General features: G+C 30.3%; 1 protein-coding gene and 1 pseudogene across 1 annotated transcript; both read right to left on the reverse strand.

Annotated features, from left to right (window-relative positions):
* Positions 1–5,776: 5,776 nt before the first annotated feature.
* Positions 5,777–6,838, reverse strand: LOC107031791 (probable glutathione S-transferase). The gene is made up of 2 exons (XM_015233266.2): positions 6,399–6,838; positions 5,777–6,301 (listed from the first exon to the last, which is right to left on the reverse strand). The coding sequence occupies exons 1-2, from the start codon at positions 6,705–6,707 to the stop codon at positions 5,933–5,935; spliced, it is 678 nt and encodes a 225-aa protein (XP_015088752.1). The 5' UTR covers positions 6,708–6,838; the 3' UTR covers positions 5,777–5,932.
* Positions 6,839–7,700: 862 nt separating this feature from the next.
* Positions 7,701–8,850, reverse strand: LOC107030815 (annotated as a pseudogene).
* Between the last annotated feature and the right edge of the window lie 7,442 nt (positions 8,851–16,292).

The raw sequence follows: 16,292 nt of genomic DNA on the forward strand, positions 1-16,292 counted from the left end.
TACTCCCTCCGTTTAAAAAAGAATGATCTCCTTTCCTTTTTAGTCTGTTTTGAAAAAGAATGACCTCTTTCTTTTTATGATAATAACTTTCTACGTGGTATGTTTAAGACCACAAGATTAAAGGGCAATTTTGTACATTTGACGTAAATTTAATTTAGGACGACATGATCAAAAGTCTTCTTTATTTTCTTAAACTCCGTGCCAAATCAAACTATGACATTCTTTGTGAAACGAAGGGAGTGTATATATATATATATATATATATATATATATANTTCATATATAAAAGTTGTCCACTATACTATTGTCCAACAATATTTATCTACTTTACAAATTAAATTGGATAATTTCACATTTAGTTTTTGATTTATCCTTATCGTTGATTACAATCATTTCTCTATTATATTTTATAAGATATTGTATTTATTATATTCAAAAGGTAATATAGTAAAATTATTCATCTACTTATAATTTTTTTAAAAGTGAACAAGTATTGTTAGATAGAGAGAATATATAATAAGATCGAAAGAAATTTCGTCTGTTTAAACAAAGTACTTTTGACTTGTCAATATTGTAATAGGAGTATATGTCTTGTGGTTCAAGATATGTCGTCACTGCAAACGATTACTGAATTATAGTCAAGTATTGTTAAGATATTAAATTAATTTGAAACATCTTTAGAATATAAATGATTGAAAACTCAAAACTATGAAACCAGGATAATGTATTTTGTTTTATAAAATATGGTAGTCAAAATATTAAAATTTTTTACTCCAGCTTTAGCCAAAAATTTGAATGTTGTAAATGCATCCCGCAAAATAGTGGTGTACCAAATTGAATTGAAAATCAAATTAAATCGTAAATTGAGACAAATTGAAAAAAAATTTGACTAGTGATTTGGTTTGACTTGATTTGATATTGAAAAAAAAACCCAATTATATTTGGGCTGTTTGGTTTTAACTAAAAAACACCAACCCGACATTATATATGTAATTTAATTTTTTTTATATAATAATATTTATTTTGATATAATTTAAAATTATTTCTTATACTATTTCATATTTTTATCTTTTAATGTATTATTTCAAGTTTAAAACTTAAAATTCGGAATGGTCCAATATATAGTTCATAGATGTTGATAATTATGATATGACTTAAATCAAAATCAAACTAATACTAATGCAAAAGAAAATCAATCAAACACTAAGAATGACAATAATATTGAATATTTGTTCTTTAATTTTACATTGGTTTAGACAATTAAAATACATAATCTAATTTTAATTTTCCTTAAATATTTAGTAATGTAACTAATACTTATTAAACTTATTTTAGCATGATCTTAAAATTGATCATTTTCATTATGACTTTACAATATCCTTTATTTTATATGATGATTTCATTATTATTTTATTGAGTATTCTTGTGTTATTAGTATACTCATCTCATATTTTGTGTTAGTATTTTTTTAAGAAATACCTTAGATAATTGCATGTTGATTGGACTAAAGAAATATTTGGAGCACAAGTTAATTATGTTTGTATGCAAATTTTACTGAAAAAAATTCAAAAATCTAAAAAATATTCGAGGTTTATTAGTTTGGTTTGATTTATAAATTTAAAATTCGATACAATGTTTGATTTGATATTCGAAAAAACCGAACCATCCCGAGGTTGAAAAATCCAAATTTTATTAGTTTGGTTTGGTTTATAAATTAAAAATTTTTCACGAATGGTTTGATTTGATATTTAAAAAACCCGAATCAACTTGGTCATGTACACCCCCTACTGTTAAACATGAAAAATTGAGCTAATTTTGAACGAATGTTAAAATTAAAATCGAAACTTAAAAACACATATAGTTTTTGCAATAACTCACTTAATTGGAGAACTCCCGAACTACATAAAATTTCAATGTAACCATCCTTGTTGGAAAATGTGAACAAATTAGGTAAATTATCCACACTTGTCGTAGTGGTGAGCTACCTCATTATGCTTACGTATTGTTGGAATGTATGCGTCCACTTACTTAGATGGGATCAGGTCCTCACCACATTAACCCGCTATTAATAAACAACAATTTGCAGAAAGTAAAGATGACAATCACTTTACGTGAAAACCTCCTTGCTTAAGGGAGGAAAACCACGACATGTTCTCAACAGGACTTTTCACAACCACTTTCACTATTCTTCAACAAGTAAAAGTAAAAGTCGGTTACAAAATAAGAGATTAACCTGCTAAGCTACACACTAAGTAATACACCCTATCACTTAGTTGAGCATGAGCAGATACAACACTACTCTCTATTCTAATCCTACCTGATTAATATAGACTTGAAGTAAAAGTCTAAGTTACCCGTAAAGCCCTTACAATTAGGGCTGCATATCGGTCGGTTCGGTTCGGTTTTAAAGTTTATCGGGTTGTCTCATTGATTATCGGTTTATAGAGATGTTAAACCGTTATAGAACCATTAAGATATTGACTTATCGGTTTGGTTTATCGGTTTTTCATCGTTATCGGTTTAACCGTTAAGATTTGATACAAAAGAAAAAACATTGAAAATCACTTAGAAACAAGGTGACAAACCAAATAAACCATGCACTTGAGTTCACATGTTACATCTTGGTCAAAAGCAAACACTTTTACATTGTTGAATAACCAAGTGTTTGAGACAACCAAAAATAAAAGTAGGAAATCAAACTCCAAGTCGAAGACTTTCTATACAAAATGGTATAAATGTAATTATTTCATTTAGTATCGGGTTATCGGTTAACCCGTTAAGAAAAAACTTCAAACCGTTAAGAACGATAACCCGATAACAAAAAAAATCAAAACCGTTATCAAAACCACTAAACCAATAACCCAATACTATAAACCAATAACTTTTTTATCGGTTCGACTTATCGATTTCGGTTCGGTTTTGAACACCCCTACTTACAATGATTAACCCAAGGTTGAAACGTTTCTACCACAGCTGAAACGAATCCTACAATTTAAGAATAATTACAAGCAAACAAAATACAACAAACACAAAAAGCACTGAATACACTTTGACTAGTTCTCTTCTTGTTGTTGAAGCTTGAAGAATTTTCCCTTTTTGAATGAATGAGTAATGTTGTTGTCTTTGTTTGATATATATACCTTGAAAGATTATTATCCATCAAACAAACAACCTAGTCGTTTCTGATTGGTGTAGTACTATGCGGTTCACCAACCTTCCTGACATAGACAACATTTACAACTGTCCAACACTTTTGACAGTTAGGACTAGTTTCATACTCTGCAGAGGATCAGGTCCCTGCACTAGTGAGGATATTATCAAAACATCTTAAAGCACTAAGCTCCTATCACGTATGATCATTAGGTAATATTCAGAACAATTTTTAGAACCGCTCAAGGAGTAAAGTTATCTTGAATTGAGGTCTTTGTTGTGTAACATAAAAGTCATAGAATTTTAAGATTGCTATGTATACGACTTAGAATCCATTTTTATTTATATGCGGAAAAGGGTCAAAAACACCCTTGAACTATTCGAAATAGCTCAAATATACCCTTCCCTTCAAACTATAGGATCAAAAATACCCTTCTCATTAACAGGATCTGTTAAACGCCACTTGAATGTCTTGTGGATACCACATGGCATGCCACAGAATCCAATAGAGTTCCACTCATGCCATGTAGAAAATAAACTTACCCCTAATTTCCCCCAATTTTCTCTATTTCCCTGAGAATTTAGAAACGATTTCACTGAAGAACATAGAAACCCTTTCCCTTAGAACTTATTTATTTTGTGAAATCGTTCTAAGGAAATGGAGAAATGAGGAAAATGGGTTCTATGTTCTTCAGTGAAATCGTTTCTAAATTCTACGGAAAATGGAGAAAATTGAGGGAAATTAGGGGTAAGTTTATTAGTCTACGTGACATGAGTGGAACTCTATTGGCTTATGTGGCATGCCACGTGACATCCACATGGCATCTAAATGGCATTTAACCGATTCGGTTAATGAGAAGGGTATTTTTGACCCTATAGTTTGACGGTAAGGATTTTGAGCCAAAATATACTTTAAGGATATATATGAGCTATTTCTGATAGTTTAAGGGTATTTTTGACCCTTTTCCGTTTTATATATATATAGGCTTGCCTTTTTAAGAATTTGTAGAAATTAAATGATGTTTATATCTATAGAGTCAAACAAGAAAAGAATGATTTTTTTTTTTGGACATTTACTTGAACTACATATGAATTATATATATTTTCGTAGTGGCTTACACATATTATATTATAAGTCATGATTTGATAGTTTAAATATTTCTTTACTTATGCCACTCACTATTTCATCAAACAATGTGGCATACTTTTCTTTTTTTTCCTTTTTCTTTTCCGATTCAATGAGGATATTCATGATTTGATTAATTATACATGTAGAATCACTAACTAATCAATACATTAGAACAGTAAAACAATACACTTCGTGGTGACTGGTGTGTTACTAGTTGGCTGTGCTAGCTTAGCGTCTAACAAATAATTTTACGAGGAAGAAATACAAAATCTATAGTCATTATTTTAGAACTACAAACTTATTAAGATTTGTTCTCGATTCACAAGTTTATTTTGATACATAATTCAAAACTTATATGAGTATGGGGTTTACTTTTAAGGAGTAGCAGAAGTCACCCTCAAGCTTGGTTAAAAGCAAGCAACTCATCGATTCTTGAAGGTACATGGTTATAGTTATGTGTTGAATTATAATCTTCTTTCATCTTTTATAGAAGGGAAAATTGAGGGAGTGGTTGAAAGGTTCCTATTTTTTTTTTGTTAAAGAAATTCTTGTAATATTTTACTTTTAACAAACAAAAAGTCGTGTTATTATCGAGATTATAATTAAATGATAAAAATATATTTTTTCTTAGTGGCTAAGTTTTTAGATAAGATAATCATACGTTTCAACATAATATTGGAGCAATCAAAGGTTCTGAAATCAAATTACCGCCGCTCATTCTAAATAAATAAAAAAAATATATTATTTTTTAACATACCGAAGTAATTTGAAATTTTTTTTTGAAAAAATAAAAATATTGAAAACTCAAACCGGTGAAGCCAGGATAATCATTATCTATTTAAATGTTTGCTGATTAATGTCATTTGTTTATAAAATGTGGGTAGTCAAAATACTAAAAGAATTGATTCTCCTTTTACTTTATTTTTTTAGCCAAAAACTTGAAGGCTTCATCGAATTTTCCAATTGACAGGATTACCATTATCTATTTAAATGTTTGTTGATTAATGTCTTCCGTTTATAAAGTGTGGGTAGGCAACATATTAAAAGAATTGATTCTTTTTCTACTTTATTTTTAGTCAAAAATTTGAAGGGTTCATTGAATTTTCCAATTGGCACGTATCATAAGTCTAGTGAGTTGTGACTTATTGTATTATGTACACCCATGTTTATATTTCAAATTGAATATAGTTAAATAATTTAATAAAATTTTATTATTTAGCCTTTTTTATTTTATTATCTACATCTAGTGTTTTGAGTCCACATTAGAGCTCTGAATAAATTCGAATTGCGCATTATAGGGCCTATTTGTGGTAGCGTTTCCAACTGAATTTTCTCCATACTCAAGACTCGAATCCAAAACCTTTATTTAAGGGTGAAACACTTCATCAGTGCACATGACCATGTTTATCACTTCTTGGTGTGTTACTAGTTGGCTAAGCTAGCTTTTTCTAACAAATAATTTTATTAGGTAATTTCTTAATCTTATACAAACACACATTTTAATTTCTTTTCTTTATTTGCACAATCTTATACAAACACACATTTTAATTTCTTTTCTTTATTTGCACACTTATTACATAATTGAATCTACGAGAGTCTTACTAGAATCACAATCTTATTCCAATACAATCCAACACATATAAGAGTATTCATTTATTTTTGAGGAGTAGCTAAAGTTGTAGCTTGAGCACGAACACGATCTTGATAAAAAGCAAGTAGCTCATTAATTCTTAAAGGTAGATATTCTTTGACTTGACTGCAACTAATATACGTATCTCTCCAAGCACAAAAATTTGGAAAATTTTCATTTGTTGCTAATACAACTTCAGATGCTTCTTCGAAAACTCCCATCCAAAGTCCCACCAAATTTGCAACCATATCAGCAAAACCAAATTTGTCACCAACAAAGATTTTCTTGTCCTTGAACTCATTATCAAGAACTTTCAACATCTCACAAACTTCCTCTTTACCTTTCTCTTGCTCCTCTCCTTTGCGTAAAAATGTATTTACCACCGGTCCCACCTACAAAGTATAATGTTACAACACCTCAATCTTAAATAAGTCAGAACCGACTATTTATATATGCAAATAAGAATATATTGAATGAACATGAATTTACCTTGTCATCAAGGAACTTAGCCCAAAAACGAGCTAAAGCTCGTTCATGAGGGTCTTTAGGCAAGATGGAAGGGCCTTCAAATATCTCGTCGATGTACTCAAGAATGACCATAGAATCACAAATGGGGTTGCCATTGTGAATGAGCACTGGGACTTTCTTGTAAATAGGGTTCGATTCAAGAAGTAAAGGGCTCTTGTTATATCGATCTTCTTCTATATATTCATATTCGACTCCCTTAATCTTTAGAGCCCACTCAACCCTATGAGTAAATGGGCTATACCAAAAACCTAGCAACTTCACTTGTGCCATATCACAACTTTGCTTATAATTGTTCACTAATTTACTACTATGTGAAAAGGAAATTTTAGTGGTGGTTTGTGTCTTGTATCATGATCTTCTTTTATAGAAGGAAAATTTGAGGGAGTGGTTGAAGGTTAGACATTGTACAAGACTTGGAAAGAGAAATGCTTATTAAAATTGTTCAAAGGCATTGATAACCTACGTAAGCACTTAGCTAACAAATTAAAATTGTTCACATTTGACTTGTACATATATAGTGTAATTGGAGTATATGTTTTGTGGTACAAGATAAGTCGCCACTCCAAACGATTACTAAGTTTTAGTCAACTACAAAAATTTAAGTCACAAAGCTATTGTTTTTTAACTAGGCCTCAACTAAATCAAATTTAAAATTACCCTAAATCGTGAATTGAGAAAAAATATTTGACTAGTAATTTGATTTGATTAATTATTGTACAATCACAAACCAATCAATAAATTAATACAGTAACACAAAATCAGAGGCGAACCCATGATTTGAAGAGTATGATGCACCAACAATATTTAAGCATAAGCGAAACAAAATTTTCAATGCTTAATGGAGCTTGACTTTGTAATAAAAGGACTTTAAAAGAAGAATTGTTGACCAAGATTGAACCTGGCCTGGAAGAAGGTATTTTCTAACTTCTACCAAGAGAACAAGGACACTGCAATATTAATTTATGGTGCACTTTTTATTATATTTCATTTTCTATCAGTTTCTCAAGATATATATATATACACATAATTTTTTCCGAAGTTAACGGGTGCACGTGCACCCCACTGTGGGTCCGCCCCCTGCTCAACACACTTATGGTACGCTAATATTTGGCTAAGCTAATTTTGTCTAACAAATAATTTTATTAGGAAGATAATACAAAATCTAGAGTCATTATTTTAGAACGAGAAACTTATACATAATTGCATCTACAGGATTCATAATTTTATTTTGATACATAATCCGAAACTTATATGACTATGAGTTCATTTTTTAGGAGAAGCAGAAGTTGTAGCTTGAGTGCGTATATAAGCTTGGTAAAAAACAAGCAACTCATCAATTCTCGGAAGTAGATATTCCTTGACTTGACTGCGATTTATATACGTATCTCTCCAAGCACAAAGATTTGAAAAAATTTCATTTGTTGCTAATACAACTCCAGATGCTTCTTGGAGAACTCCCATCCAAAGTCCCACCAAATTTGCAACAATATCAACAAACCCAAATTTGTCACCAACAAACAACTTCTTGTCTTTGAACTCATTATCAAGAACCTTCAACATCTCACAAACTTCCTCTTTACCTTTCTCTTGCTCCTTTCCTTTGCCTAAGAATGCATTTACCACCGCTACCACCTACAAAGTACACACTCAACAATATACTATGTCTCAATCTCAAGCAAATTAGAATATGAATTTTCTCATTAACAATGTTACTATATACAAAAAAGAGAAGTGCTAAATGACCAGATAATTTGGCCAGAAAATTTTAAAAACTATAATATCTTTTTTATTTAAAATAAATCGATCTTTTTCCCATGTTTTAGTAAAAGATATTAAAGTTAAAAGGGTAAAAATATTTTTAAAAAGTAAAATTACATAGAAAAAAAATCTTATTCTGGCCAAATTCTAACCAAACTTTCTGGCCAAAAAGATTTTTCTCATTAAATTAACAATGTTACTATATACAAAAGTATACATTTTCTCATTAACAATGTTACTATATACAAAATTATAATCGAGGCGTATTCTAAAATGTATATAATATAATTATGCAAATAGGTATATATATATAGCATGAAGAAGAAAATTTACCTTATCATCGAGGAACTTAGCCCAAAAATGAGCTAAAGCTCTGTCATAAGGGTTTTTAGGCAAAATGAAAGGGCCTTAAAATGTCTCGTCAATGTATTCAAGAATAGCCATAGACTCACAAATGGGCTTGCCATTATGAATTAGCACTGGGACTTTCTTGTGAATTGGGTTTGATTGAAGAAGTAAAATACTCTTGTTATGTGGATCTTCTTCAATATATTCATATTTGACGCCCTTAATCTTTAAAGCCCACTCAACTCTGTGATTGAATGGGCTATACCAAAAACCTAGCAACTTCACTTGTGCCATATCACAACTTTGGTTATAATTGTTTGCTAATTGACTATGGTTTTGTCTTGCGTTATGGTCTTTTATAAAAGTAAAAAATCGATCTAGGCAGTGGTTGAAAGTTCCTAAATTTCCATTTTTTTTATTCATGTTATGAAACTATATAAATTTAGAAGAAGAAGAAAGTAGGGAGAAGAGAAAAGACTTCTTATTTCTCTTGAAGTATATTCAGGATTCATAGATCTTCCTCAAATCTTATTTACAATGAAGGAAAATCCTTTATTTATAGGGGAAACCTTACTTGGTCCCCAAGTAGGATTCGTAACCATATCCTACAAGGACTCCACATAATTAGACATTAACTATAATATAAATTATTTATAACAACTCTCCCTTGAATGTCGGTAGATTATGTGCCTCGTTAAAATCTTACTAGATAAAACCCAGTGGGAAAAAAATCTAGTGAAGGAAAAAGAGTACACATATCTAATAATACGCATTATGGATGCCTCATTAAAAACCTTACAAGGAAAACCCAGTGGGACAAAACCTTGTGAGGAAAAAAGAGTACATCGTGTATTAATTTCCCCTAATGACAACATCAATTCAGAGACTAGAATCTTCGTTTTCCAAGCTTGTGCACCATCTTCTTAAAAGTTGTAGTTGGTAGAGAGTTGGTGAATAAATCAACAATAATATTACTTGAACAGACCTCTTGCGTGTTGATATCACCATCCATGAGTGTAGAAAAACCTTGACGAAATATGTTTTCTTCTATCTCCTTTTATGAATCTTCCTTTCAGGGTCAAAGATTTCTCCAAGTTCTTTACTTTAACTTCTTTAAGAAAATAATCTGTTGCCTTTTGAAAACTCTTCAAGAGTTTCAATTATAGTTATCAACTTGCATAACAATATTTTTATATGCTCTATGCATTTTGAATCTATTTAATCCTTATGAGGATGATAAACAAGTTTTCCAAAACCTTGTATATGCTAGATTTCGAACCCATTGGATATTTTCATATTAGTTTTGTCAAGTGACAACATTCAATATTGGATGTATGACATCTTCTAGTGCCTAGATTGCAAGTCAAACAAGTTTTACGCTTACCAAGATGCACCATTCCACTTTTCACTTGATAACTATTTCTACACCAGCATGCTTTAATAGTCTTAGAATTTATATCATAATAATCTTTTACAATATTGCATGCTATTGTATCAAAGAAACCGTCAACGATATATCATTTTGCATTGATTCACAATACGACATAACTTATTGAGATCTCACCACTTCATTATTTTTACGTAGCTACCCCTCTCATGAGGTTTCATAAAGTGTTATGTCGTAGGCTCCCCAAGAGCACATTATCTTCTTATTATGATCATTTTGATTCTTTGATCCTACCCCTTTTTCGAGGAATATTTTATTCAGAATTGATTAGTCTATCATGTTTCATGCGTGTCGTAGACTCTATCCTTAAGGGACATTCAATAGGAGTATTTACATCTTTTGTGTTGCTTCTAATCTCCCCCTTATGTTAGACAAACTAACATATATCTCAATCTTTGCAGAATCTATCCTTGCGCATCAATGTATATTCATTGATTATTTACCACATATTAAAATAATCAGATGAAAAATATTTGGTCCCCGACCATAAATCAATTGAAAGAAAATTTGATCATAATTTATCGGTCTGATGCGTACAATTACTTTTGTATGCAATATCGTATTTCATATCGACATATGAAGCTTTATTTTCATATGATTTTACTATTTGAGACATTTAGTGTCACATCATCTTGAGTATTTATCAATATTATCAAGATAAATTGTCTTGATTACATATTCTGAAATTGTGCTCTTAACTCAATTATTTTTGCACAAATAATTTTGTGAATGTCAAACTACATGTTGATAACAAACGCACATGTGATTATCTTATAGATGCATCTTTTTTCATATCACATGATAGGTGAACGGGCCCATATTCACCTTTTATACTTTTCATAATTTAGGGATTTAGTCCGAACTTTAATTGATCCAATCAACTTTATCACGAGAACAAGCAACGCAAAGAATTCTTGAAGAATTTTTTACTTTTTCAATGTATGTCCATTACTCAGTATGCAAATCTTTGGGATGACCAAATTATTCATGCCAGCTAATAAAATTATTAGTACTCGTAAACTCCAAGTTTACTACGTCATGTGCCTTTTGCTTTAGTAAATTTTTGATTTACTATTATATGAGTAAATTTCAATTTTATTAATCCAAGAGTAATTTTCAGAGTTATTTCTTCTCAATTACTTTACCCTTTAGGTGAGTCGTGATCCCATCATTGAATGAACTAATATGAAGAAAATTGTGCATGTAAATATATTATTTGTGCCAATATTTTTGCAAACATTAAATTGCGAGATAATAATAGGCACACATAAGACCATATAGAAGAAACATCTATTAGGACCATTAAGTATCTAAACATTCCACTAGGTGTATGAATAAGTCCACAAATATTTGTATACGTTTCTAGAACGCAGGAGATTCAATCTCAACTTTCTTTTATGATGGTCTCACAATTAACTTGCCTTGCTAACAAGTAGTACAAGAAAATTCACCATTTAAAAGAATTTTTAGGTTCTTCCATGGATGTCCATTATTTTAACTTTCCATAATTCGTCTAAACATTATATACTTCGATGTCCCAGACAATCGTGTCAAACTAAAGAAAGTATTGGAATTAGCAAACTTCTTATTTATCATAGAATATGCCTCAATTGCACTAATTCTTGTCCAATACAAGCTTGAATATAAAACATGAAACTTTTCTATAATACATGTCTTCTTAGAGACATTCTTGGTGATACCACATCATTGACCAAAGATCGCAATCTTTCTCATGTCTAGCATGGTAGCTTACACCTCATTCCCTTTAGAGAATGAATTTATATTTTTAGCATTTATCAAAAGTTCTCATTCTTGATGAATGGAACACAAACATGTGAGCATATCAAATTATGATAACTTTAGTACCTCATTCCATATTTATGTGCATTATTAAATCACTTGTCTTCTTTCAGACATATTATGCACTACTATTACATTCACTTTACGTAATGGAGCAAATTCAGTAAATCTCATGACTTCTCATCAAAAACACATTAGTTTTTCTGTAGTCATTATTATATTATCAATATGGTGCATTGAGACTCACATTCAATGTCTTATCCATATAAAATTGTTTTAGGTCATAAATTGATGGATCTTCAGGACTTTAACCCAATGTCTTACCCTCTTTTTGCGATTGGACATAAATCCATCGTCTTATTCTTTTGGTGCGATAAAACTTAAATCTATCGTCTAACCCATAATGAGGGTCAACCTCAAGCCTTCAAAATAATTGCAATTTCATCACTTTTGATGATCATTAATATGATCACATATTATAATTACACACAAAATTGAGAATATTGATTTCTTATAATCAACACTAGCAGTTAATAGATATAGTTTAATAGATCACGTTTCTCATATAAAGATTGAAAACATATCTTTCACTAAATTGTGCTTATTCAATTATTAAAATAAATTAAGGAATTCTCTTCTCATCCGTTTAAATTAAACGTATAAAACTTTAAATACTTACTCCAGATGGTAACTGCAGATTTGTCACATAAATAATTATAACGTAAAGATAAATCATACCTTGAAGATATAAGAACCTTATCGCAACCTTATTGCATAACTTATGCAAGATCTGTTTTGCACTTTTCCCATCTTCTATTATAATTCTTTAAGAATAGAACAATCGTGCTGATAATGTGTTATGAAATTATATAAAGTTAGAAGAAGAAGAAGAAAGTAGGGAGAAGAGAAAAGACTTCTTATTTCTCTTGAAATATATTCAGGATTCATAGATTTTCTTCAAATCTTATTTACAATGAAGGAAAATCCTTTATTTATAGGGAAAACCTTACTTGGTCCCCAAGTATGATTCCTAACCATATCCTACAAGGACTCCACATAATTAGACATTAACTATAATACAAATTGCTTATAACAATTCAAGAAAATCTTAATATATATTTCATCTGCCTTTACTTGCACTACAAAAAAACCTCAATTACCAATAAAAAAATTCATTGGTAAATTGATCAAATCGATTGGCAAATTGAGTTACCAATCAAATGTCAATTTATAGTAATTCGTTGCTAAAAAGCTCGTCGGTAAATATTACCAACCGATTTTAATTTGTTGGTAAACATACCAACCAAAAATTAGTTGGTAAACACCCAAAGATGTTACAAACTTTTGAAACATGACCCTGAAATTTTCATTGGCAAATTTACCAACTAATTTTTGGTTAGAATATTGTTAGTACCTTTACTAACGAATTAAAAAGGAGTTAATAAATTTTTTTTTTCATTTTTCGATTCATACATCTGTAATTGGTTGGTAATATTAGTAACTAAAAATTAGTGTTGGTAATTTACAAATAAATTTAAATACTTTTTAAATTTTTTTTGGTTTTCCATTTGGTGTTCGGGACCCACATTGGAGCCCGACTGAATCTGGATTTACACCGAAAAGTTCCATATTGGGTGGTAAAGTACTCCCTAGCAAAGATAATTATGTACCTAACGGGAATCGAACCTAAGACCTCTTGGTTAAGGATGCAAGTCTGTATGAGTACTTACCACTACACCACAACCTTTGTTGGTAATAAATTTTAAATACGTTAGTATGATTATTTATTTTTCTAATATGATTGTTAGTTTATTGGTAATATATCAATCAAGTTCAATGTTAGATTAGTAATTGATTGTCAAGATGTTCAAAATATTATTAACTGAATGATCATTCAATAGTAAAATATATATTAATTTATTGCATTTAAAAATCTAAGAACACGAATATAAATCCAAAAATATTAATCAATTTTAAAAATCTTATTTGAATGAAATAATGAAAAATCTATAATAACAAGTTATATTTGTCTTAATATGACACATATCATTAAATCATAATATTGACTGAATCTAAATTTTGGCAAAAACTTAAAACTTAAAACGCCTAACAACACAAACTGAAAATGGAAGCCTCAAAACCTGAAACAACCATCTTTGTAGATATAAAAATGACCTTTCGAAGCTAACACGCTGACAAAATTTTCATCAGAGCACGTTTACAAAAAATACTAAACAAAATCAAAATTTTGCCAAAAGTTAAAAGTTAAAACGCCTAGCGGTACAAATTGAATATGAAAACCTCAAAAATCCGAACCAACCATCCTATAAAGTGAAAAAATGACCTTCCAGAGCTAACCGCGCTGACGAAAGTCAAATTTGAGCATGTTTCCAAAAAAAAAAAAGACCTAATTCAAATTTAGCCAAAAGCTAAAAGTTAAAACTCTTAACGACACAAATTGAAAATAAGTCTCAAAACTCGAACCAACCATCCTATGAGATCAAAACTGAACTTATATGGCTAACTGCGGCGACAAAATTTCAATTCGAGCACGATTACCAAAAATATAGACTAAAGTGAAATTTTGGCCAAAACTTAATCGCTAAAATGCCTAACGACATAAACTAAAAATAGAAGGCTCAATACCCAAACCCTCTATCTTATTACATCAAAAATGAATTTTCCCATTTAACTGCACTGACGAAATTCTTATCTGGGCATGTTATCAAATATATTGACAAAAATTAAATTTTTGCCAAAATTTATATGTTAAAACACCTAATGACACACACTAAAAATGAAAGCCTCAAAACCCAAACCAACCATCCTACTAGATAAAAATGACCTTTCGAGTTAATTATACTGACGAAATTCTCATCTGAGCACGTTTACAAAAATATTGACCAAAGTCAAATATTCGTCTGAACATAAAATTTAAAACACATAATGACACAAACAAAAAATGAAAGTCTCAAAACATGAACCAACCTTCCCGTTAGATAAAAAACGACCTTTCGAAGCTAATGACACTGATGGTGTTATAATCTGAGCACGTTTCCAAAAATATTGAACAAAGTCAAATTTTGGTTAAATTTAAAAGTTAAAACGCCTAATGACACAAACTAAACATGAAAGCCTCAACAATAGACACTAATTTACCAAAAAAATTGACTTAAATTGGTAAATTTACTAACTATTAAAATATTAGTTAGTAATTAATAATTTACCAATAAATTTTATCAGAGTTGGTAATAGTTACTATTCAACTAGTACATTCATATGTAATATTACCAACTAATAATAAATATGTTAGTAAATTTTACCAATGGATTAGTGATCGGTTGGTATATTACCAACTATTTTAATGATGTTAGCAATTTACTAACTGCAATCTTTATTTGTCGGTAAAATTTCAATTAATTTAATATTGGTTGGTAAGTTTACCAACAATTTCATTACTAATTTACCAACACATTTATATTTGGTTGTTAAATTTAGCAACACAATCATGTCGTTGGTAAATGTTTGGTTAGTAATTCACTGGTAATATGTTAATAAATTATATAAATAATTTTTTGTCATATTTATCAACCAATATATACTTCGTTGGTAATATTACCAACAAAAGGTGTGCGTTAGTAATATTTTTGTTGGTAATTCATTGATAGAATGTTGCTAAATTTGGCGCCATTTTTTCCCGCCGTATTTACCAACTAAAATACTTAGTTAGTAAGATTTATGTTGGTAATCTGTTAGAATTTCTTTGTTAAGTTTTTAAATGTTATTAGAAATATGTTGGTAATTTGTTAGTAGAATACTAATCAACTTAAGTTGTTAGTAAAATCTGTTGGCAATTTGAGAATTTTTTTTATAGTGTTGGGATCAAACGTTAATTGCGTAACACTTAAACAAATGCTTATTAAATTAATTCATGTTTTTTCAAGACATTTAATGGCATACGTAACCACTTAGCTTACAATTTACCAAATACTTTAGTCATGTATTTACTTAGTTCTTATTCCCTTTTAGTTTTTAGTAATATTACTAACAATATCAATGACCAACAAGGCTTTGTGATGGAGTGATAAGTATTATTTCATTCTTAATCAAGAGGTCTCAGGTTTGAACCCTTTGGATATGAAATCTCCTTTGTTAGGGACGGCTTCATATCCAATGTGAAACTTCTCGGTGTGAATCCTGATTCAGTCAGGGTCTTGTAACGACCTGTTTAGTCGTTTTGAGCAGCAGATTTTATTTTTGGAAAAACTGTGTGAGTCGACGGAACCCACGACGGACCGTCATGGGCACGACGGGCCGTCGAGGGGGTCTCGTTCCAAAAGACTTAGACTTCTGAAATTTGGGTACTGAAATCGACTCTCTGAACTTGGCGACGGACCTGCAGGACGAACCGTCGTGGGCACGACGGACCGTCGCAGGTGTCTCGTTCCAGAACACTTAGACTTCTGAAATTTGGGTACTGAAATCGACTCTCTGAACTTCGT

The sequence above is a fragment of the Solanum pennellii genome, chromosome 9 (assembly GCF_001406875.1).
Source record: "Solanum pennellii chromosome 9, SPENNV200".
Taxonomy (NCBI): Eukaryota; Viridiplantae; Streptophyta; class Magnoliopsida; order Solanales; family Solanaceae; genus Solanum; species Solanum pennellii.

Coding starts and splice junctions, on each gene's coding strand:
- LOC107031791 (XM_015233266.2), bottom strand. CDS start 6,707: ATGGCACAAGTGAAGTTGCTAGGTTTTTGGTATAGCCCATTTACTCAT. Junction 6,302..6,398: donor CTAAGTTCCTTGATGACAAG/GTAAATTCATGT, acceptor TATACTTTGTAG/GTGGGACCGGTGGTAAATAC.